Here is a 26,315-nt window from a genome sequence, read left to right as displayed (position 1 = left end):
GTGGATATGTAAAAATTACGGGAAAATCAAAGTTGTTTATAAACGTCATCTATTTTTAGATATAAATAGGGCTATTTACAAATTTGTAAATGACCGTTGCAGATTAAGTCTAGACATTGATAGAAACAGATAGATTCAGGGAAATTCATGATCATCAAGCAGAAAGATAAAAAGAATGGCTCAGGTATTAAATATTTAAATGTCTTAAGTCTAATAATACACAATTTATTCGAAGAGAGAAATAAAAGTATTTAGAAAATCCTGTTTTTTGAGAGGCCTTCTTAACAATATAAAGTAAAACAGATATTGACCATAAAAGTGCTTGCCTGTTGAAGAGTACAGAAAACATGACTATTTACTTAATTTATCCGAGTCTAAAATATTGATATCATTAGCGCCAAACATGTTTTTACTTTTTGTAGATATTTCAAACTGGTTGAAAAAATGAATAAAACTGTCTCTGTTCGACGGAAGAAAAGTTTCATGTGGGTCAAGTTTGCGGGTCTTCTTGGATGTCTTTTAATGTATGATAAAAACTCTTAGCAAACCCACTTGTTACTTGCGATATTCCATTCTTTAGTACCTGGATATCACACAACATTTCATTATTAATCACATTACAAATGTTGCAGAAAACAAAAAATGTAGACATTGTATGCATTTTCAAAATAAATAAGTATAAATATGTCGGTATATAAGTATTAGGTGTCGTTGTTTCCATGTTGATATATCAATACCTTATGGTCTTCTATATGCAAACAATATAAAGAGAGTTCATGAAGCTATGACAAACCGTCTTGTGTCGGGATTAACAGTCTCTACGTTTCTCCTTTAACCTTCCTCGAAATGTCTTCTACCAGGTCACGGCAACAAAGTAAGATTTGTAGCAGCAGCAGAAGTATAAATTTTTCAGTGCATATTTCAATAACGTGCGTTTCCCATAAATTAAATATAAACAGAAAGCTTCAATCTGCATCCTTAAAATCTTACGCATCTTCTTGCATTATCAAATCAATTTTCTCCATCACGCGTTTGCATCCAGTAGTAGAAAACAGACGTGTATCGTTTGGAAAGTACAAAAGCTCATTTGCAATAGTCCCAACTGTTTCTCGGTCTACCTGATATTCATATTCATAAAACCCCTTTGCAAACAGTCCGTCCACGATGCATCTTTCCACGTGCACTCTTTCTAATGGTAAGAACGGAACATAGGCAGTGATAAGGCTGCTCTTCACAATACTGCTGTGAATTAATCCATCTGAAAAAGATTTGTATAACAACTGACGAAATACTCTTATATATACGAATTAATTCTTGCTCTTAATCAAAATATTTTCTTTGCAAACATTTTATACATTTTGGCATAAAGATTTTACCTAATTTCGAGTTTTATGCTTACTTTTAATTGAGATATCTCATAAAAATCTTTTTCGCATATTTTAATGTTAACTGCTAAAATACAGTGATGAGAACTACATTAGATGAAACAGAAAATCTTGATGTATGTATGTGGGAAACTGATTTTTACTTGTGTCATTAAACAAAGATATCCGAACAACTTCTTCCATTTCCTCCAGACTTAATTTCCTTCTATCTCTCCCTTGTTTACTGTTCAACAGAACATATTCTGCAATAGCATCTCCACCTGTGTTGCTGAAATGAAATAATTATTAAATACAAACATGTTCTGTGAATGCTACTCTTCTACAATTCTTCATCCAACGGACAGATAATGTGTCCGGCGGAAAATCACTAGTATGAGATGAAAGTAACGAAGGGATTTGCTGGTTTTTGTTCATGACAGGTATTGTCTAATTTATTTGACCTGTCAAAAAATGGACCCGGCTTTCATTATATTCTGTTCGAGCCTCTATAAGATTAACATGAAAGTCGGGAACATGTTTTGACAGGTCAAATAAATTGGTCAATAATAATATGTATATGGATGTAAACAATGAGGAGAAGTTTGGAATCTGGAGTAGATTTAGGCCTGATAGTATATGAAGGTATTGTTAAATGTCATCAGAAATTTACGAAACTTGTTCATGTTCGTCAGATATGTCTGTGTGATGGTAATATGCGGAAAATTGCTGACCAGTACTAATATAAGTTTGTCTAAGCCCCGTTAGTCTGTTCTACAGCTAACATTATTGTAGCTTTGACCACTGATTTTATTGCTTCTTCCTTTGCTGTTGCTTATAGATTCTACTACCACTGCAGCTTTTGCTGCCGCTACAACAATATCAGCAATCATTTATAACTACATATCTTATTACTTCTGTTTTTTTTTTCTGTTGGCAATGCTACTGCTTCCTCTTCTACAACTACTATGCATACTCTAATTCTGCTATTATAACTGCTACATATACTCAACTTGTACTAGTACTAATATAAGTTTGTCTAAGCCCCGTTAGTCGGTTCTACAGCTAACATTATTGTAGCTATGACCACTGATTTTATTGCTTCTTCCTTTGCTGTTGCTTATAGATTCTACTACCACTGCAGCTTTTGCTGCCGCTACAACAATATCAGCAATCATTTATAACTACATATCTTACTATTTCGGTTTTTTTCTGTTGGCAATGCTACTGCTTCCTCTTCTACAACTACTATGCATACTCTAATTCTGCTATTATAACTGCTACATATACTCAACTTGTACTACCCATGCATTAATTATATTACACGAACTACTACACGCACCCGACTTAACTACTACAACTGCTACATATACTCTAATTTGTTACGCCAACTGCTACACATATTCTACTTCTGCTAATATAAAAGCTGAACATGTTCTTCTACTGTTACTACATCTGCTACACATACTCTACTCCTGTTACTATAACTGATACTCATACTCTCCTCCTTTCTACAACTGCTACACATAATTTACTTTTATGACAGCTTGACAAACTGCTATATTGTCCGAACTTCTGCTACTACAACTGCTTCTATACTGTAACTGTACTACTACAACTGTTACACATACTGTCCTGCTGCTACATCTGCTACACATATGTCATCCTGCTACTAAAACTGCTACACATACTCTACTTATGATACTATAATTGTTACGAATGCTGTCCTTCTAGTGCTTCATCTGATACACATAGTCCACTCTGCTACTGCAAATGCTAAACATTCTGCCACTCTAGCTGCTACACAACTGCTAGGCAGTTTCTACTTCAAATTCAGAACTGATATACACACTCTACTACTGCAACTGACTGTAGCGTTAGCTTAGTGGCAGAGCGCCCACTTAGGTTGCGGGAGTTCGTAGGTTAATTCGCTCCCTGGTCGCGTTAAACCAAAGATATGAAAAATGGTTTTAGTAGCTTCCTTGCTTGAAGCTCAGCATTAAAAGGATAGTACTAGGACTGGCCAGTCCGGTATCTGTATATGTTGACTGCATTTTGTGTGGGGGAGAGGAGGAGGAGGAGGAGGAGCGGCACTGGGAGGGGATCGAACTTACGATGCGTGATCAGTAGTTCTGCGTTCTCCCTATTCAGCTAAGCAGGCGGACTGGGTAGGGTATCATGTCACGTGTATCGGCGTGATTTTCCAGTGAAGGAGCACTATAATATTGGGTATTGCGCTCATTGTTGCAAGTAGACACCGTCATTTAAATGACTGAAACATTTTTGAAAAAGACACTAAACAGGCTATTGCATCTGTTACATATCCTCTTTATCTGCTAATTTAAAATTAAATGCAACTGCTACACATCACTACTGTAACTACAGTATGCTACACATTACTACTGCTTCTGCAACTACTTCTATTTCTTCTATCTGCAAATGTTACAACATCTGTGTCTTAGTACTTATACTCTAAACTAGTTAGGTAATTCTGATGCTAAGATGCCCACCACATCTTACTTTTTACATGCTGCTTTTTCTCCCACATGAGCTTCGTGAAAATCATGCTGATATTACTAGTATAATACGGCTACGTCTACATGATTGCAGGTGTACAATTAAGGCACTCTCTGAATTAATGTGCTTTCACAACTTCGTCTGCAAACTTATTAAGCCAATCTCTTTTCAGTATAGATTTTAAACATACTAGTAGATGAATAACTATCTTACACTGTAGAGAAAAAGTGTGATCTAAACTCAACTGAATACATCGGGTACTATGAGTACTGCTAAAATATTTAGACATTGAATACATTGGCTTTGCCTAATATAGATGTCACTGTCAGTTTGAAACAAGATACCTGTTTTCCTCTTTTTTTCACGCAAATCGTGTATAATTACCAAAATGGAGAAACAAAAAATTACAGATATGTTATGTCGCGTCTTTAATAATGGTATTGTGATGAGATACATATACACACATACAGATAAGACAGATTATATCTATATACGTACCTCAAAAAGAAAATTAACAACTGTCTGTAATCTATTCCATCCACGTGATCATAATAGTCAGTATATGGACGAATGATATCAATTAAACCCGGAAGTAATGACAATGAATAAAGATCTAGGACACCCTTTACTCGCTGTTTCGATCTCTAGTTTTAATTTTTCCTGTAATTATTAAATCGTTTCTAGAGTTTACTAGGCTCTTTCCAAATCACAAGCATTAACTTTACATAGAACATTGAGTTTGATTTTGATCTATGCTTACTACAGTATAATTGTACTGTTTTACATGAAAAGTTGAGTCAATTTTCTTTGTCACAGTGAGTAAAAATATTGGATATGAAAATACGAAACTGAGTCTTATCACATTATAATTCAGACTAGTATATATTACACTTCTGAAGTGTCTAAATTTTAAATGTCATGTTAAAAAGTAATGCAAGTGCAGATATTTGCTTGTTTCAGCACGTCATTTGAAACATGAAAACTAAAAAAATTGCAACAACATTATGAATGAAAATTACTGTTTAATATCATGAAGACTTCAATCTGTGTTACAGCAAAGAATTAAAAAACTGTAATTGAAACCTACTTTGTATTCTTCTAGCATATATTCATGAGGAAAGTCCTTTGTTGCTGACAGAATATGAACATATTTGCTGTCCATTCCTTTGATATACAGATTTTCTGCCACCATTCTACACAAGAAGTTTTTCCCCGTTCCCGAAAGTCCATGTAGCGATAGCACTGTTGCTTTTCGCGGGAGACCTTCAACATGACCCCTCAGGTGTTTCACAACAGGACCAATTACAAGATGTTGACCATACAGTTTCTTATTAAGTTGCAAGGCCAGACCTAAAATATATATGCTCTAATCTGAAATCTAATAAACTACTGCTGTCTTTAGTTTGATTCTGTCACAGCTAAGTTTTCTCTGAGCTTTGGTAACCTATGCTTAAAAAAGGGAAGGGATTGGCATTTACAGATGCGGACAGAAAACTAGTGATCTGGATAATGCGACATTTTGTCTATTTGACAACGATTTTTTTGTAATAAAATTCCGACCCATTTTAAATACATTCATTCAAAGATCTTCCATAGGGAAGTAGATAATATTATAATAATTCATTAAAAATCACTCAGGTGGCCGAAAGTTCAGTAAAAGAGTGATTTTTAATGAATTATCATTTTAAATATTTTAAATACTTACCCATATTGACAAGATTTTCATTAGTTTTAGGTTTTGAATGTTTCTGATCGGAGGTAAAATTTATTTTAAGGGCTGTAGTATTTAATCGATATAATTACGAAACGCCGAGGTTATCTTTGCGGCGACGTTATCTCGCCAACCAGATTAGATATATTAGGAACGATAACTGTGTAAGTTTCGTCTACGTTGATTGGAGAATCTCTATAATAACCGGAGATAGGATGTACAAGGAAAAGAAACAGAAAGGCATTTGTCACTTTTTAAAAAGTTATAATGATTTTGTTATGCTCCCCGAAGGGCGAGCATATAGTTGCCGCTTTGTCCTTCATTCCTTCCGTCCGTCCGTCCGTCCGTCAATCAGTCCGTCCATCACACTTTTGTCTGGAGTATAACTTGAAAACTATTAATGTCATTTGAATGAAACTTCACATGATTATAGAGGCCATTGAGACAAAGTGCAGTGTCAAAGAATCATAATTCCACCTTACTTATCACTTTCGTGTTTCTTAATACATGGTTCGTCATTAGGTCAACTGATTTGGATATAAGATGAACAAGGAAGAAAATGTGCCTATATCTATTGTTCCTTGCAATGACTATGCAAAATATATATACAATTTTATTTTCACATTACATAAAATACATAGTGGTACTTATAAAAACACAAATGTAAAGACAATGTTATACAAGTTATGTTTAAGATATTGCTTAATTTATAGACAATAGCGGTTTATAAGATAATTTCGTTATATGCACACATGCAAAATTTAACTTGTTTTGTTAATTCGACGATTTTATACAATAGTGTGACATTTACAATGTACTTTTGAAAAAGACCTTTTGTATATAATAAATATTTCAAGGCGGCCATTTTAAAATTGCTTAATCTTCTTTGAGGACCCTTTTAAAGTTAAGTACTATGCATACTGTACAATTGTGGAAAGCGTTGTGTTTTTTCTGGCTTGTCTAGATTAGAACTAGAATTCAGGATTTATCCTAGCTTATCATGGAGTCGTCCACCTGTTCAGTGAGACAAAAACAAATTGAATAGTAACTTGACGGTACAAACATGATTAATATTTGCTGGTAAGAACGATAATAGTATTCAGTGTTGTTATATTTTCTGGTCCTTTGGGATCATGGAGTCCATTCAACTTATGTGTAATAGAGTTCCGCTTGGGCCGGTGCTAGGGGACAAGAGAGGTGTTGCACATTTCATTACCTCTCATGAACAATCAAACCGAGTCTGCTATTATTTTGCTTGGTGATTGCATTCCTTGCTTCCAAAGGATCTTTTTACAGATTTTATTGAATGCATGTACCTTGTTAATGCAAAACAAATAAATAAGATACGGATATCATAAATGAGAAAAAAATGTTTCTTACTTTCTTCGGATATATCAAAAATGGTTGGAAATAACCTCAATATTTCAGTTTATATAAAAGATGCATAAAACCATTTCCTTCCGACAGAAGAAAGTATTCATGTATATCAAATATTCGGGTATTTTTAAATGTCTTTTGGTGCATAAAAAATATGTTACAAGTGCTGACAGTTTAATATGCGTGAAAGTCTTGACCAGTAATTGCAACAGGCAAAACAATGCTTCTAAAGGTAGAGTAATGATTGAAAGCTCTCAGCAAACACATGTGTTACTTGATATAATCCTTTTCAATATGCAGCGTATGTTTCGAAAGATATCTACCACCTGGATATAACACAAGATAAATGTAACATTTCAATAGTAATCGCAAAACATATATTGCAGAACACAGAAATTTCGGATGACAATGTATGCATTTTCAGATTGAATAACTATATATATGTCGGTATCTTTGTATCAGGCCAATGTCGTTGTTTCCACATGAACATGTTAATACCTGATAGTCTTTCATTGTCCAACTTCTATCTGTAAAAGGACAGGAAGGGAGTGTGTTAAGTTAAGACAAACCATCTTGGCTTAGATTTATCAAGCCGTAAGTTTCCCCTTTCATCCTACTCAAAATATCTTCTTCAAGATAACATCTAAACAAAATTCGAAGCCGTAGCAGTGTAAAATTTTCACGTGCATATTTTACCAACTTGCGTTTTACATTTATATCTGTTAATCAAAACGTGTGTTTACTAGTACAGAAAGCTCCAGTCTGCATCCACTTGAAGTCTTATGCATCTTCTTGCATTATTAAATCAATTTTCTCCATTACACGTTTGCAACCAGTAGTAGAAAACAGACGTGTATCGTTTGGAAAGTACAAAAGCTCATTTGCAATAGCCCCAACTGTTTCTTGGTCTACCTGATATTCATACTCATAAAACCCTTTTGCAAATAGTCCGTCCACGATGCATTTTTCTACGTGAACTCTTTCTAGAGGTAAGAACGGAACATATGCGCTAATGAGGCTGTTTTTGACAATGCTGCTGTGCATTAATCCATCTGAAAAAAGATTTGTAAAATAATATCAATTCAAAAATAGCAACAAAACACTATATAGGTAATAATTCTCACTCATAATTCTTACCTTTCTCTTGTATCAATTTTTATACATTGTGGCATAGATACTATTGCATAATTATAATTGTTAATAATTGTATTGAAACACATAAAATATTTTCGCACATTCTGATATGCTATGTGACATCGATATCATGAATACACCATGTGCAACAAAACGTCTTTAATAAATACCATATAAACATTTACAGTTGTCATAAATAAAAATTGGATAGAAGAATTAATGTAATAAAGCTACTTAAGTAAAAGATATTGTTTCTATCGAAATTAATTAACCGTTTCACTGTTGTAGTTTCAGAATAAATTAAAATAGGATAAATACGTTTGTTTATATTTGAGCATGTACCACCATTTCTATTATTCTATGCATTTCAAAATTGACGAAGAAAGTTATTATTTTATGTTCTTGTTTTGTATCACGATGTTGTTTTAATGCCCAAAACGCGTTTAAATCCCCTGTTTATTTCATGTAGATTACTGATTGTGCCACTACTTTTTACTCACGACAGATAGCAATAATTAAATATATGAATGTCAGTGAAACTGGTTCTTACTTGTGTCATTAAACGAAGCCATCCGAACAACTTCTTCCATTTCCTTCAGGCTTAATTTCCTTCTGTCTTTCCCTTGTTCACTGTTTAACAAAACATGTTCTGCAATAGCGTCTCCACCCGTGTTGCTGATATATAAAGAATGCTCAGTAACTGTAACATCAGTTCTTGATATTTCAGCTGCTGATACAACTAATGCTAACGCTACTGTGGCTGTGACTGTTTATGCTATTGCTACTTTCTCTTATGTTGTTAATACTACCGTTACTAATGCTTCCGCTGTAACAACATCAGTAGTTATAAATACTTCTCATGTTATTACTGTTGGCAATGCTACTTGTGCTACTACAACTACTACAAACACTCTATTTCTGCTAATCCAACTACTACACATTCTCTATTGTTGCTATCACAGCTGCTACATATACCCTACTTCTGCTACTTCTACTCATCATTTATTTCTGCTACATAAACTTCTATACATTGTTTAAATCTATCACAGTTAGCTACATCATTCTGCTATATACACTCTATTTCTGCCACTACAATTTTTTTTACATACATTATTATTTCTGCTACATGTACTACAACTTCTACACATATTCTGCGTCTGCCACTACACATGCTATATGCACTTTATTCATCCTACTGCAACTTCTACACATACTTCACTTCTGCCACTACACATAAAATCTGTAAAAAAAATCCTTTTGAAGCCAAGAATGCAACCAAGAAGAATTATAGCAGACTCGGTTTGATTTTGTCTGTTCATGAGAGGTAATGAAATGTGCAACACCTCTCACGCCCCCTAGCACCGGCTTAAGCGGAACTCTTTTGCACATATGTTGAATGGACTCCATGATCACAAAGGACTAGAAAATATAACAACATGCTTCATTTACTCTATCCCTCTAAAAACTTCTACACATACTCTACTTCTGTTGCTACAACTACTGCATATACTATATTTCTGCTACTACAACTTCTACACATACTCGATTTCTGCAACTGCAACTGCAACTGCTACAGACACTGTATTACTGCTTCTACAACCACTAACATACTATTTTGCTACTACAACTGCTAAACATACTCTTCTTCTGCTACAACAACTGTTACACATAGTCAACTACTGCTACAACAAGTTACTGCTAAACATACTCCACTTCTGCTACAACTGTTACACATAGTCAACTACTGCTACAACAACAGTTACTGCTAAACATACTCAACTTCTGCTACTTCAACTGTTACTTTTGGTCTAATTCTACTATAACAGCTACACAAAGCGAGTACAATCATATACGATTAGCTACTATAGCACTACTGTTAGTGTAACAAAGGTTTTGGCTGCTTCCTTTACTGCAATCGCTACTATATATCATCTCTGATGCTAAAACAAATCTTGCTTACTACTTCTTCTCTAAATTATTCAAAACTGGTTTTCTGATGCTAGATCATGGTATATCTACATACAGATCAGATTAATGAGTTTTAAGATACCTCTATATAAATTTATGAAAACATTAAAATATGTAAATTACGTTAACATGTCGTTTGTCTTCGTAAGATATTGAACAAAGTTAAAAAAATCATTCTGTATATACGTACCTTAAAAAGAAAAACAAGAATTGTCTGTAATCTATTCCATCCACGTGATTATAATGATGGATCAATAGAAGTTGGACAAGGATGGTTTTTATCTATCCAATTAAACCAGAGAATAGCTTAATATGATATGTAATGTACTTTTGTGAAAATAGTGGGTGTCATTATTTCTTTGTTTGCATAAGTGGTCATATTTGTCACTTGAAGAAAACTGACTCTTAAATTACCGTCTACGCCCTCTAGCCCCGGGTGGAGCAGAACTCAACATTTACACATGTTATAAGTACCAGAATGTAATTAAGAGACATCCGCAGATATATTCATACGGCGTTTCACACGGAACCTTAATGATGCACAGACTGCAATTCCATGAAAAGCGGCGTATGGTCCCCAGATAAAATAATGACTGTGCCCTAAGCGAGAAAACAATGGGCAGAACTAAACACACTAGAATTTAGAGAGGGGATCTGTAGTTAGGGATCCTGCATATCACAGAAACTGCCAAAAGACAAAATGAAAAAGCAGGCACCATATCCAAGGGGTGATTAAACAATACCCAAAGCTTTTGAAGCGGGAGTATTGGACCCACCCAGGCCGAAATGCTCAAGCTGAAAAATTAAACAGAACACTAACACAACATAAATGTCGTGCTGAACGATCTGAAAAGATTGAAAAATAACAGCTCTGTTACGTTTCTCAGTTATGTGTTACACCAAGGAGTTTAAATTCTTTGATTGATACCTACTTTGTATTCTTCTAGCATATTTTCATGAGGAAAGTCTTTTGTTGCCGACAGAATGCGAACATATTTGCTGTCCATTCCTTTAACATACATATTTTCGGCCACCATTCTACTCAAAAAGTTTTTTCCCGTTCCTGGAAGTCCGTGAAGCGATATCACTGTTGCTTTTTGCGGGTTACCTTCAACATGACCCTTCAGGTGTTTCACTACAGGACTTATGACAAGATGCTGACCATACAGTTTCTTATTCAGTTGCAAAGACAGACCTAAAATTCAAATCTAGTTAAATCATTGCTTTCGAAGTTTTATGGTTTAGTCTTGCTACAGACTACTTTATCAATGTCTGTTAACAAATTATTGAATTATAAATTATGATACTATTATTCAACTTTCGAATACTGGCTAGAACACAATACGAACATCTTACGACAGCTATGCAACTTAGATCAAATTATTTTAGTAATTGATTAAACCAGGATTTGATATAATCCAAATGGCATGATTTAAAAATCTAACGGAATTACTGGTCCGTCAGTCAAAATGCTTGAATCCCGTATTAGCTCTGTTTTCACGTATTGGCCCTGTTTTCCCACATTAGTTCAGCTGAGTTTCGTATTAGCTCCTGTTTCATATTATTTGTATAATTTACCTTACAAAACGTATATCGTGCCCAACATTTCATTGATGAGTAATAATACGTTATCAGCCTTGCATATATATGTCATATTGCCTTTTGGGTGCACGTGAACTATAATGAAATAATGTATTACAAAGAGTAATTAAAAGCCAACACTTCCAATTACATTTGGTGTATATTTATCGACTATCCACAACATAAACATCATAGAAACTAGAATATGTCTGTAGGACACAGGGTGTGTTCCCATTGGTGCATTTTTCACAAATAAGGGTCAATAATTCAAATGTTTGCAGTCTGAATGGGGTATAGCCTCAACATACATTTTATATAAAGCATTCATTATTCTAGGCCATACACTTTTTGAGCTATGAGCATCACAAACAAAAACATCAACTATTTTGGCTATTTCAAGGGCGGTAACTATGTAATTAGCACTAACATCTCAAGAAGAATTCCAAGTTGTAAGGTCACATCATGATAAAGACTCACGCAAGGTTTAATCAATTTACAGCGAATACTTTTTGAACTAGGCACGTCATTAGGTACAAATGTGCATTTTGACTATTTCAGGGACCATAACTTTGGAAATAGGTGAATGAGCCAGACGATAAATAAGAGATGCGCAATTTCATATCATGATAAAGGCTCATGCAAGGTTTCATCAATTTATATAAAATACTTTTTAAGCTAGGAGCGTCACAAACATTTTTCGGACGGACGGATACACGCACGCACGCACGTACAATCCCAAATCTATACCCACCAATCATTGAGGAGGCACAAATATCATTATAACACGGTTACCAGTGATATTCGGTGATATCCAATTATTATCACAACACTCGTTGAAATAACATGTTGAAGTAGTGTATCCATACTGCAAACCTGTTGCAATTGTACCTAAAGCTAGCGCACCCGCAGTAGCCAAACAAGAACCAAGAATCCCATGCTTTAAACAATCGTCGTCATGTCTTGGGTTATCAGTTATAGCAATAAACAAAAACAGGAGGAGTAATCCAGACGACAGTGTGCACACAAATATCGATGTAAACTTATACAACAAAAACACCATACATAAGCTGGTTAGCGTCCACAGTATATTACAGACACAAATTTCAGCCATTTTGCTTTAGTTTCCACTTGATAATTAAATGTTGAAAACATAAAGTGCCTAGATAAGAAATCATACGGTTAAACTGGTTTCCGAAAATATATAAAGATATTTTAATAGCTTTAAAACATTCAAAGCCCGGCGCTTAAACTACAACGTAGTTTCCGGTTTTTTAAAAAAAATGATAACAATGAGTTCAGGTCGTTCAAATATACTTTTTGAAAATTCAACATCTGGTCTTTAGAACCTTCCTTAAAGAGTTAATTGATTCCTAGTTTCACTTTATTTTGCTATAAATACATTTTCCGAAAATGTAAATTGTTATTTTGCTATAAATACATTTTCCGAAAATGTAAATTGTGCCTTTTTATATAGCAACTGATGTTTGGCGTGCTTGTGCATGAATACTTTCGCAAAACTTGTAAATTAATCGATAGTTTTAATAAACATTCCCTGTAGTAAATAATTATATGAAGTTTTATAACTTGGATTACTATGTCTTTAAAATACTTTCCAGTTCAATGCGTGTACAGACTAGAGACACTTGATTTGCTTTTATGATACTGAACAGGCATTCACTTATAGTTTATTCGCCCTGTTACTTTTTAATATATATAATTATATAGATATAGTAGGAACGATAACTGTGTATGTTTATAACTGTCTTATTTTCATTTCAGATCTGACTGGTGAATCTCTATAATGATCGGAGATATGGAAGTAAAAGGAAACAAAACTGAAAGGCAATTTGTAACTTAGTAAAAAGTTATAATGGTTTTGTAAACTTTATAATGTGGCTTCACAAAATATGGACTCTATAATCACTTTCGTGTTACTTAACCCTTAACATGCTGAACACGATTGGTTCTGCCTTTGCGACCTATGTAGATCACATGTGATCCCGTGCAGTCTGATCATGATCTGCACTGTTCGCTATTTAGTTAGTATCTTTTAAGTAAGCACCCCTTTAAACAGTTTATGGTACTGTCTTAATTGAAAGATGGACAAGTCCATTATAGAAATGTAGCAAGGTAAGGGTTAATACCTTATTTGAGATTAGATTTTTTAACTGATTTGAATATTTGATGAACCAGGAAGTACCTGTATCAAATATTCCTTTTATGGCAATGACTATGCGAAATATGTACAATTTTAGGTTGTGGTAGTTTAAAGATTTCTTACATTAAATAAAAACATAATGGTACTCTGTAAGAAGATAAATGTAAAAAAAATGTTATACAAATTATGTTTAAAAGTTATTATTATTAATTCTACAGATTTAATAGAAAATAAACATGCATCTAATTTGTTTTAACTGCAGGTGAAATAGGCACAGCAGTGCTAAAACTATTTCAGCATATGGTATTTTCATAATTGATGTATCTTTTCAGTAGTCAGAAAATATGCCAATATAAGGTTGCTCAAAAGGCGAAAAAAGTGTTCATGAAAATATGTTAATAACGCACTCACCGAAAGCAATCCTCAAATGTAGTTTAGGACACAATGAAGAAATTAAAATAAAGTTTAATCGTTGTTTTCATGAAATTTACATAAATGTTTAACTGATATTATCACAGGGAGTATGACGGTTACTTACAATAATGCATTATTAAAAAAATACATATGTTTTTTGCTTTTTGTTTTGTTTTTTTTTTAATGAAAGGTAAAATTAGTTTGTGAAAATTTGATTTTTTAGGTGCAAATTACTACACGAAACATAATTATAGTTTTCCTGTGTGTGTCATACTTTGTATCTTAAACACTAAATCCTGTTCAAATCTATTTTGTTATCTTATTCATTGAATTTGTAAATTTAGATAGAAATTGGTCTTTAGGGTGGCAAATACTTCTTTTTGCAATAAATGCATATGTACAAAAACAATAAAAACATCTGCATATGGAACACAGAGATATAGACATATTGAATATCTTTTATTTTAGACAATAAAAAGAAATATACATGTTTTAGCAAGAATATTAACTTTGACGTGACCTCAATATCAGCGACAATACTGTAAAAAAAAGTCGTAAATGTTTGTTTATTCGCATCGAATTCGACAGGTTTGAAATATCTTTCGACAAGTACCTAACAACTTGCTGATAACCAATCAGCACGGTATTCTCATGCGCTGAAACATTTATAGTCATCATTACTTTCAAAGACGAAACACGCGACCAGACTTATCTTAACGTTAAACCTGTCTACTGTGTGATGAAAAACATCGGCCAGCTAGGCCGAGGTCAAGGCCATTGAAGTTGCAATTATACACTAGTGCATATCAAAGTAAGCGCTATGCCGGGAACAGTTTTAAAGGACAGAGCGCTACTTGAAAACTGAATGCTCGTTAACTAAATTTGCCACCCCGGACAATGTGATTTCGTCGACAGCCTTTTAAAAGTTCATATAATAAAATGGCTAAATAAGTTGGTGAATATCAGTCATTTCAGTGATTATTAATACAAACATATGCATACATTTTGTTGTCATGTTAGCTTTTGAATAACGAAACATTTTATTTCGTGTTGGCGTGTGCACCATCAACAGTAGGTTAGTACTGCACCAGCGCTATATAATAAAACAATACATTTTGTCTTAGAGCGCGCGCCAACCCACCATAACGAAATTTTAGTTAATGGCGCTCACGCCAACGTGTAAAATGTTTCGTCCTGTCGCGTTCTATGATTTTTTTGTCGCATTGTAACTTTCGTTTTGTAACGTTGACTCGCGGTCCAAAACGACACACAAAACAGTCAGAATTCCATTATGGCGCGATTACTTTTCGATTGTATTGATGAAGTTGATAAAGATGTACCGCACTTTATAAAACCTTTATGAAATATACAGAAAATCTGTTCGTGAATATTTGGAAGTAGAATATATTCTGTCTACAGGCACAGTACTCGTTGAACGAAATCATGATGTACATGGCATGGCCATGCATAATTCTTCTTTTTTCAGGTAGTATTTCCATAAATTGTAATAAAATTAAATTATCAAGATGATGTAAGTGTCTGAAAAGACCGAAAAATTTACACCAAAATTTCATTGTGTACCTAACTTCTGCACTAAATACATGCAGAGATAACTATTCCTTTACAATAGCTCTATGTAGTTTAGGATTAATCTCCCTTTGACTGTGAATGCAATCTGAATGCCGAAAACCAGTGCGGTACGACCAGACGGGCTGCATAAAGAGGTTCAAACCCCCTGGTTAATGGTGCCATCACTTATCATTTTAAAACAAAGAAATGCCACACACTACACTACCCGTAGAGCTTGTACCAGCAAGTACATTCAATCTAACATATCATGAAAGTATGTGTTGAAATGTAAAAACTTACAACAAGTTAAAATCTATCACCTGCTGTTGTCGCACATAAAAACAATTATCAAAAAATGTAAAACAATGCCATGAAGTCTCTGAAATATAGTGTATTAAGATTTTCTTTTTAATATATAAGGTGATTTACTTTTAGTAGTTCTAACGGCAGTTCATTCCTTAGTTTTGGACCAATAGTACAGAAACTTCTATCATTCGGCATTCAGATTGTATTTCACAGTCGAAGGGAGATTAATCCTTAACTTCATAGAGTTATTGTAAAGGAATAGTTATATCTGCATATATTCGGCAATAGGGGTAAAATAGCCTTAGGGGGCTGGGTGCGACCATGACTGTTTGTTTAAATAAAGTTATTATCATTATTATCATCATTATTATTATTATTATTATGTACAACGCCATCGAATATGTCATTGTATAGAAATAGGCGTTTAATCAAATTATTCAGTTTCAGTATATGTATGAGTTCTTCTAGACATGTAGATTCAATTGATACAAAGGCAATATTCTTATTAGTTCACAGAGCATATATAATAATTAATTTGGAAAACATGCCAATAGCTTGGCATAGATATATAATGAAAATATCAAATACAAATATATTACAAATGAATAAAAGAATTGAGAGGCCACATCTTGTGCCTTCAGAACTTCAAATGTGTACTTGCTAGATTTTTACCATCCATATCGAAGTTAGGGTATTTGGATCTTCCCATTTGTATTTATATATTCAACTGTGTTATTATGTATGTTTTCCTAGGTATTATCTCAGCAACATCCGCAGTTTTTAGCATGCTTTCAATCGAAATCAAAATTTGGTTTAGTTTCTTCAATGGTACCTTAAACCATGTGTTAACGGCAGGTGACTGTAGGTCAATCATTTGAACCCCTTTGTGTACTTATGACTATAATTGTTAAATATGAATTAAGTCTCCATATATAAGATGTTTAAATATTCATGTGCAGCAATTGATCATAAACACCTGTTTATAAACTTTGACCGGAAACGCTGGTAGAAACTAAAGATAATGGACAGCATAATGCAAGTCGTCCCAGTGATCCCACCGTATAAGACAAACAACCCAATACACTGCAGTCGACATGACAAACTTCTTAGCAGCTTTTCAGTTTGTCACAATGCACGGTCATGCGTGTTACCTCATGACAAATCAATTCAAAATATTGTCCACATCATCAAAGAAATTTGTATTTAAAAATACCTGAGTGTTTCAAAATTATAATTACATAACGTGCTAATAAAGTTCATGTTAAAAGAAAAAATCTAGACATGTCTAAATCTTGAAATTGATGATACGGCTCTGTCAATAAGTGTAGAACAAAATCAAGTATGGTCAGTTAGGCCGGGGCAACAAACAATCGATTAACAACAACGGAAATTGAATTCAACTGTAAGATATTTTTCAACTCTTATTAGGATACTAGATTAATTGTGTACCTACCAATTTCCGATACGTCCAGATTAAATCATTTAGACCTAGGAAAAGTGGGAATGACTGATATGTTAATTCACAATATAAAACCTCACTCAAACTACCGCTGAAGAAGGAAACAAACCAATAAATAGACAGTAGAGAGGTACTTTGATATTGAAAACGTAAATGGTAAACTCAAACAAGTACTTGTTCGAGCCTCACTCGGGACATTGAATTCTTCATGTAGGGAAGCCATCCAGCTGACTTACGGAAGGTCGGTGGTTCTATCCAGGTACCCGTACGTGATGCAATAATGCACGGATGGGGCACCTGGAGTCTTCCTCTACCATCAAAGCTGGATAGTCGCTATATGATCTATAATAAAACAAACAAACAAGTACTAAGATATCTTTCGTATCTCGTGTTTAAAGACAAAACAGACAAGTGTTTGTAAATTTCTCAAATGTAAGATGATCTTTTTAAAGACGACAAGTAAGATTTTCACCTGTCTATTCTGAAAACACAATACATGAAAATAAAGAGCAAAACCATTACCATATCCGAAGATTTAACTTTAATAGAATCAACGAGCTGTCTGCCTGCGCATCCGCTTTCAGAGCCTATAGCAATTAGAGAAACTGTTAGCGAACAGCATGGATCCTGACCAGACTGCGCGGATGCGCAGGCTGGTCTGGATCCATGCTGGTCGCCAACCCACTATGTTGGTTTCTCATGGCACGGATCAAATTTCTTTCACAACAAAAAAGTGAACTAAAACCCTAACTTGTACCATTATAGGTTTCGTAATATTACCGTATATATTCCATGGCTCAACCTCTTAAATGATATGAACATTATTTTCACTCACTTGTACCATTAGACAATTAGGAACATGCTGTATCGACAGTAAGATAAGAAATTTATTTTCTGTTGCACCGAAACATGTAATCAAAACTCATTCCTACTCTAGAAAGCATCTTTTGTTATTGTTATTATATTCTAATTCATCTTTGTACTTAGACTTACGACAAAATAAACGTGAAACATATAGTACCGTTAATAAGCGTCTTAGGTTTATCATAGCAATGATTGATTTTCATACAAAGTATATGATAATGTATAAATCATAACTGTTTCAATCATGTCGTAGTTATTGCAGAAATTTTAAACTAGATAGTTTTACCATTTTTATTTGCCACCCATGTTTTAGAGACTACAGTAGTGCAAGTTTAGCCAAAAAAAAAAAAAACAAACCCAAAAACAACAAACAAACAAAAAAGAAAAAACAAAATTAAAATGTCTCAAAGTTGTTCAAAGTATCTTTTTATTGAATTAAGATTTCACAGGAAAGCTTTTGTCTTGTAACATGTTATTTCATTCTACAGTAACTGGTTTAACTTTGACATTAGGGCTACTCCTTGTATTGCAGATGGTAATCACATTATTCTCGCTGTAAAATTGGCTTACTTAAAGGCTGGATAAGGACCTGCTTTAAACAGCAATTACCGCACTGGCGAGAAATCGTTTCAATTGTGTATAGTTACCATATAAGGAAACGTTTAATTTTTTTTTTGAAGTAGTTTACTCACATTGAGATTTGAAGCTATCACAATCACTACGTCACTCTTATGTGCCGCTGCTGACATAAGAATTAAGTTTTCTTTACTAATATTGCTTGTCACGTCAAGATTTCTTTTATGTGACGAAAACCTTCGGCTGCACTGGTGCTTGTACCTGGTCGCATACTTGTGCCGGAAGAACATCTTGAGAATCTGCCTTTACCATTATGGCTACAAATACATTTTACTTTTATGCAAACTGATGATGTTAATAGTTGAGGTGACTTATAGGTCAATTGAGACCAGGGACCGTATTCTTAAAGCATCTTAAGTATAAGTTTTGACTTAAGTTGAAGATTTTACTTAAGTTTGTGGTGATTTCAGCTTAAGTCTAAGTAAAAAACTTAAGTCCTATTCATAAAACAGCTTAAACTTAAGATATGTAAGAAAAGACTTAAGTCAGAAAAGAAAATAGCGTCGTGAGTACGATTAAAGTTTTGTTTTTTTCAGATAAAAGCGCTTTAAATATAATTGTGCATGTTGTATCTGTCTGAAATTGATGTTGTTTTTTCTAATGTTTTCGTCCACAATAAAAGCCAAGAACTGCTTATTAAGTTGTTTTATGAATAACAAATATACTTAAGTAAAATAAATTTCTAACTTAAGTAATACTTAAGTAAATAATCAATTTCTTATACTTATACTTAAGAGTTTAAATAAAAACAATAGACGGACTCTAGTCAATTGCTTATTTGTAAAACAGATTGAATCTTTCATTTGACTTGTTGAATGAGGCGAAAGAAATCTGATTACAAAGTATATTTATACTGGACGTAAAGACATCATAAGACACATATGAGCCGTGCCATGAGAAAACCAACATAGTGGGTATGCGACCAGCATGGATCCAGACCAGCCTGCGCATCCGCGCAGTCTGGTCAGGCTCCATGCTGTTCGCTTTTAAAGCCTATTGGAATTGGAGAAACTATTAGCGAACAGCATGGATCCTGACCAGACTGCGCGGATGCGCAGGCTGGTCTGGATCCATGCTGGTCGCATACCCACTATGTTGGTTTTCTCATGGCACGGCTCATATTATTTTGGCAAAAGCAATTCAGAATCAATATATCACACATTTAGTTCTTGTTTTATATATCCACGAAGAATAGACGACCATCTTTTAAAACAGCTCAGTCGTTCTTAATAACATATAAAGCCAGATTGCTATCCTGTCAATATTTCATATTGCTGCATGTCAACTCGAAATTTGCTTGCAAAATACAGTAAAATCTATAGCTATGCTAAAGAACACACTCTTATAAATGCCACTATTATCTGTTTCCGTATAACAGTGAGACTGTACCAGTTCTGAGAGGCCAACTGACAACAAAGACCACTTTTTATATCCAAAGAGTGGTCTTTCAAAAGAGGCACGACTGTAATCAATTCTATATCGTTCAAAAGTGTTGTATAAAAACCGGGACTGGTATATTTCTAGTTCCGCTTTGTGGCTCTAACGTATCAGGTAATACATGGGTACTTGTAACCCTTGCTTGTTTTGCTCAATCACTATGGAAAATTCAGAAATCGGTGTCGATTTCTGCAATCCCGCTTTCTAGCGGATTCATTACATAGTTGTTTTGTTAGACACTTGGTTATGTAGTGTCCATCAGAATATATAAAAGGCTTAGCTTGATCAGAATACTATATGAATATGACAAAATATTGTGAATTGGCGTAGTCCCAGTTAATCATTTTACAAGGTGTATATACGATTTGTCGTGTTCAAATATATCAAAACATGGTTCTGTTAATATACTATTTAGATTCTAATAATTACGTCTTTAATGTTAAAAAGTCGACGGAATAGGGAAACGCAATTTCTATGTACAGCTATGGCTACAGAAAGGTGTCGACATGACATCAAGGTTAAGGTCGACGTGACATCAACGTTAAGGTTGACATGACATCAACGTTAAGATCGACGTGCCGTAAACGTCACCGTGTTTAAATCGGTGAATTAAGTGTAAACACCGTATAGTTATATTATTTTGATAATGAAATGTTAATAAATCAATTAGGGTAGCACCTTTTTTCATAGGTTGTATGTCGCTAAACCAAATGTCGACGTGACGTCAATATTACTGTTTTTACGAAATTATACGGGCTAGGTTTCATATTGGAAAACACGTTATTAGACTACTAGGCACCGTGATAAAGATTATGCCATATAAGTAAAATCAGAGACGTCTAAATTACATGATGTTTATTCTGCTTCGTGTTACTGTCTTTCATTTTTGACCGCAAGATTGATTTTTCTAAAATTTACATAATGACTCAGGTTCTACTAGTTGATTGACAGTCAAGTTGAACTCGGACGCCAGTACATGCGTAAAAGGCGTTTTACCGACGTCAGTAGTGAGGCATTTGTCAGATACATTTGGAATTGTATCCTCAATGATTGACATGGTACAACTGGATTCGTATTCCGTCTTTAAAAAAAATATTTCTTTCACAAAGCTTCGGACTTACGGTCTAGCAGTTGCTCAGAAATCGTCGGACCTAGTGCAAAAACTCTGGTCAGGACCAATGACTTTCCAGTAGTCTGTCCCGGCACATAAAGTTTTGCATTGTTTTCTAATACTATATGTACCCATATAATTAAAATTTTGTTGTGCCGTCAAATAATGTTTGGCTGAACATTTTTCGCACATGACTTGTATGATGTCACCCACATGTTGGACTCCCTGGTCTCATATAGTAGTGGTAGAGCAGCGAACAATTGATATTTGTGTAGACTGGTAAGACATCAGCACTTTCCAAGAACAGAATAAAATACAGCAGCTTCATTGTATTAATTTTCCACTGCAGAAATCCCTACCACAAACTACAACAACATAAGGGAGATCACTGGGAAGAAAGGAACTATTATTTTATTTTGGACCAATTTCTGTTTCTAAAGCATCAACTTTAAATACTTAAGCGCCATTATCGTTTATGCCACTTTAAATAAGACACCATGATTTATCTGCTCTGTAATAATATTATACAAGAGTATGTAACTGTATAAAGAGAATTATGTGCATTTTTACTTCATTTTATTAGTGGCTATGCCTATACCTCTTCTTGAAGATGGGTAAAATTTTTAAACGGTTTAGAACTGTTAACATGAATAACCATTTTTTGTATTAAAGGCCAGTTGTCAATTGATTCCATAGCAAAATTCTGGTTTTTCAAGCTGGAAATTATACAAACACTTATAGATGCATGTGTTAAAACTTGACAAGACATTTTCAATTCAAGTTCTTCTATAAAACAGATTTTGAATGTAACAGATTTTAATTTTTCTGTCTGGTATTTATTTTTCACCCACCTAGCATACAAATATAGACATAACCATTTTAATGAAAATGTTAGATAATGTGCAACAATTTTTCTTTTATAAAGCATTGCCTTTGTAGTGTATGAATTCTTAATACACATGTATAACATTTGAAATTATAGTTTTCTGGCATTATATTTTGAAATCAATTTTGGTATCTGGTTTATTTTATAGTATTTTGACTGTTAGGTATTAATAATTGCTTTCAGTTTTAATAGTGCCACAGCAAAATGAAGAGGCTATTTCCTCTATAAAACACCTCCTGAGATCAGGATATTGTATTTGTAAAGGAATTCAGCAAAGGTCCCAGAGGACCCGAAAATGTATAACAACATGTTCCAAGTTTCAAATTGTCTTTATTTCCAGATAATTCTATAGGATTTTGCAAGCAGAAACACACAGCATGTTTACTTTTTCTTTAAAGAAGTCTCCCTCGGTGTCTACATCATAGCTTCAGAGAAACTTCGTACGAATAATGAGAGGCAAACCTAGGTCAACTGTCATGATATTGAACGAATTTTCATTCATTTTTACACATAAATTTTACTTACTTCCATTCATGGCTTTACGGAAGAGCATTAGTGCCAGGTGCATTTAATCTAATAACTCGAAATTTCGAGATACTTAACTCGAAATTTCGAGTTAGTAAGTTGAAATTTCGAGTTAATAAATAAAATGCAGGTGGCACTAATGCTCTTCCGTATGATTTTCATAGTATTCGGTATGTGATTCTTAGAGTAAGTTAACATTGACTTCCCCGTTTTATTTTCTCTGATGAAGGGAGACATTTACCTAAAACAAACGTCTATATATATAGTTAATAAGGATGATTATAGATGGGCCTAGAGTGCAAAACACTTTGTGATCAAGCCCCCGCCCCTACCACTCCCCTGCCTGATGTCAGCCAATGTTTATAGTCTTTTTAAACAGACTGAGCATATGTCTCGATCATTAAATTTGTTAATTTTTTTACAAATTCAACATGTTTTAAAAATTACCATTTACTGCCAATGCGATAACAAGTACTGGCTGACATTTTGTATGGGGAGTGGGCCTTTACTTCAGCGTGTCTGTGGCCCAGAGGTTTGACGAGTATTTTTAATGTTTCAGAGACGATCGTGAAAAGAAGTCAAAAATATTTACTAGACGATTGTTTGTTTAGCCTTACGCAGTTTAAGCACGATATAGCACGATATGTTAGTCACTAAATATAACTGACGGATGCTACAGGTTTCGTCCATCAGGCATAGAAGTTTTGATTAAAGCGAACTAGCTTAAAGTGAATTTCAGTTGATCTTAAGGGTGTCATTTTTCCCTGTGTCAATGCAATTGAAACTATAATCGTATTACTTTAGCATTTCCCACGAAAATACAGTAACGGATGTCTCTTAATTTCCATACATGTAAGTACAACATATGGTCAAAATCAGATGTATAAACTAATACCGGAGTTTCTTTTAAATTTCAAATGTCACAATAATAGCGATTAGCAATCATGAAATAAAATGTTTTGCGACGCGCAAGGTTAAGAAGAGTAACATTGGATCTCACGGATTCATCTGCATCGTTAACAAAATAAACTATCATCTGCTCGATTTAAGAACAATTCATGGTCGTTGATGGATATCAATACTAACACTGTGACATTTAATCTTTACACATACCACCTTGCATTCAACACATTTGGATATAGATATGGATTTGCAATCTAATTTGAATAAAAGAGCCATTTTCTAATATTTCATTACTACCTATGAAAATAAAAGAGTGTTCTATTAAACTAAAGTTAACATGTGTACTGCGCTGTCCAGTTTTACATTTAAATATTCAATTATAGGTCACAGCTTTTCATTATTTATTGATATTTTGGCCTGCATTTCGAGTAAACTCTATTACGTTTCGCTAACGTATTCTAATACTTCATTGGTTGTTCTGCAAATGAGTCCACATCTCATATGAAAATGAGATTTCCAATTTAATCACCGTCAAGTGAGGCCAAGTGCATACAAACTTCCGTATGGCTATCAATGAATCACTTACGACAACAGTCTTATTTGTTTGTCCACGAACAAGTTGTGGGATTATTGATTCCTACACAGGCACATTAATAAATCAGGAGATACTTCTACTCAAAAGACGCATGTAACAGGATCTTTTGCTTACCCTCCGAAAGGTTCTAGAATTTTCGTTTGTTGAAAAGGATGTCACTTGGTGACCCCTCACCTCAAGCGGTTACCCTTATTCTTGTGTAGTGTCAGAAGACGGAAAACGGGAAAGAGTTTCTAAAAAACTTATTAGCTTACTACTCGATCCCATGCTTTTGTAACATATCTTGTAATCACATGCTATTTGTTGAATAAAATATTGTTTAAACCAAGACTTTCCTGTCAGGTAAGACGAATCAATCATCGGGTTTGTGAAAAAATAGAATATATGGTGTCAGTATGCTAAGTATGGGGTTTGGTTAGAGCCTCGCCTCATTATGTATCACTCTGACCCCACAGGAGAGTCACCAACAAGCCTAATAAATAAACATATTAGAATCAGTAAACACCTGTTTAAAATTATTAGCCAGTTTGCCAATAAACAATTATTCCCGAGTTCCACATATAAGTTTATTGGCAACTGACACATAGCAAAAAAGCAAAAACACGAAAGAATAGTTCAATATAGTTAAAAGTATAATTCGTTTTCCGACGCATGTTAACATTTTCCAAAGAACGGCTTGCACTTAGCCATTTTTAAATTAATGTGATTTTAAGAAATGTGCTATTCAGATGCATTGAATTAGCATTTCCAGTTGATGGCACGTAACGAAACGGAAAGGACCCATCATCAGACGGATGTCAAAAGGTTTTGAAAAAGTGCTTAAAATGATATAGAGGATGCATATGTACACACGCATTCATAAAGATGTAAAATGCAAAAATAACATTTTGGGGGGTTAAATAGGTTTCAAAAAGAATCGTATTAAAGTTGGCTTCATTAACTAATGGTGATGAATCTCAGCAATCTTTCTGCTTTATTTCCCATTTCATGTCTATTTAGGATAATCACTGAATAATAGTGTTCATGTTATAAAGACAATGCTAGACAATGCTAATCGCTTAGAATAGCAGGGTCCATTCAATATGCATGTTTAAAAGAGTTCAGCTTAAGGTGGTGCTAGGTGCTTTATGCGTATTGCACATTACATTTCCTCCCATGAACATACTCAATATAAGTGTTATATGGTCAGTAATTGTTATTGAAACTCGGCCTTGGATTGGGTGACAAGAGTGTAGGGAAACCCGTAAGAGTCACTGAGACATAAGTTGATTGGACAACAATCATAAAATTTGTGTCAAAATCAAGCAGTACAATGTTTTCCTTGAAATTTGGAATATTGTCTGACTGAATGCATGACTATTTAATTGTCACTTCAGAATTGTAGATGTCAGTGGGTATATGACCGCTATATGCTATTCAACAAAGAGGATAGTTGTGTTTGAAGCGAAATTGTAAAAGGAAATGGATCTGTTAAACCTATATACAATAATTGTGCTTTGGTGTTGACATGTCATCTTACTTTAATTGTAATCTATCAATGTGAGGAGTCATTTCGTGTAATGAAAGCCTATGGAAAATCAATAGCATATACAGTGCCTGACAATATGCGTCAGAAATTTTCAATTATACATTTTAAATACTTAGTAAAAAGAGGCAGTATTGTTATAATTTCAATACCTTTGGGAACATGCAATGTGAATGTTTGATAACGTTCTGCTTTGACAGGTGCTAGGGGCATCCCATTGCCATTTATGAGCATCCTGAACAGACTCAACAAGTCAAAAGTTTTTCCGCCGCCAGAAA

At 34.1% G+C, this 26,315-nt stretch overlaps 1 protein-coding gene across 3 annotated transcripts in view; it reads right to left on the bottom strand.

Annotated features, from left to right (window-relative positions):
- Nucleotides 1–13,013, bottom strand: part of LOC123544545 (torsin-1A-like) — an 82,853-nt gene extending 69,840 nt beyond the window's left edge. Inside the window, exons 1-7 of one of the 3 annotated variants that reach the window (XR_008371015.1) lie at nt 12,442–13,005; nt 11,001–11,263; nt 8,651–8,775; nt 4,966–8,018; nt 4,377–4,538; nt 1,529–1,653; nt 33–1,258 (exon numbers count right to left, since the gene is read on the bottom strand). Coding sequence is in view for 1 of the 3 variants with exons in the window: in XM_053543678.1 (XP_053399653.1) it covers nt 11,001–11,263; nt 12,442–12,760 (582 nt within the window). In the remaining 2 variants the exon portion in view is untranslated. Of the gene's footprint in view, nt 1–32; nt 1,259–1,528; nt 1,654–4,376; nt 4,539–4,965; nt 8,019–8,650; nt 8,776–10,258; nt 10,328–11,000; nt 11,264–12,441 lie in introns of those variants that run through there. The other 2 variants (XR_008371016.1, XM_053543678.1) reach the window with 2 other exon arrangements.
- Between the last annotated feature and the right edge of the window lie 13,302 nt (nt 13,014–26,315).

The sequence above is a fragment of the Mercenaria mercenaria genome, chromosome 5 (assembly GCF_021730395.1).
Source record: "Mercenaria mercenaria strain notata chromosome 5, MADL_Memer_1, whole genome shotgun sequence".
NCBI lineage: Eukaryota > Metazoa > Mollusca > Bivalvia > Venerida > Veneridae > Mercenaria > Mercenaria mercenaria.
This window is presented reverse-complemented; position numbering and strand designations above follow the sequence as displayed.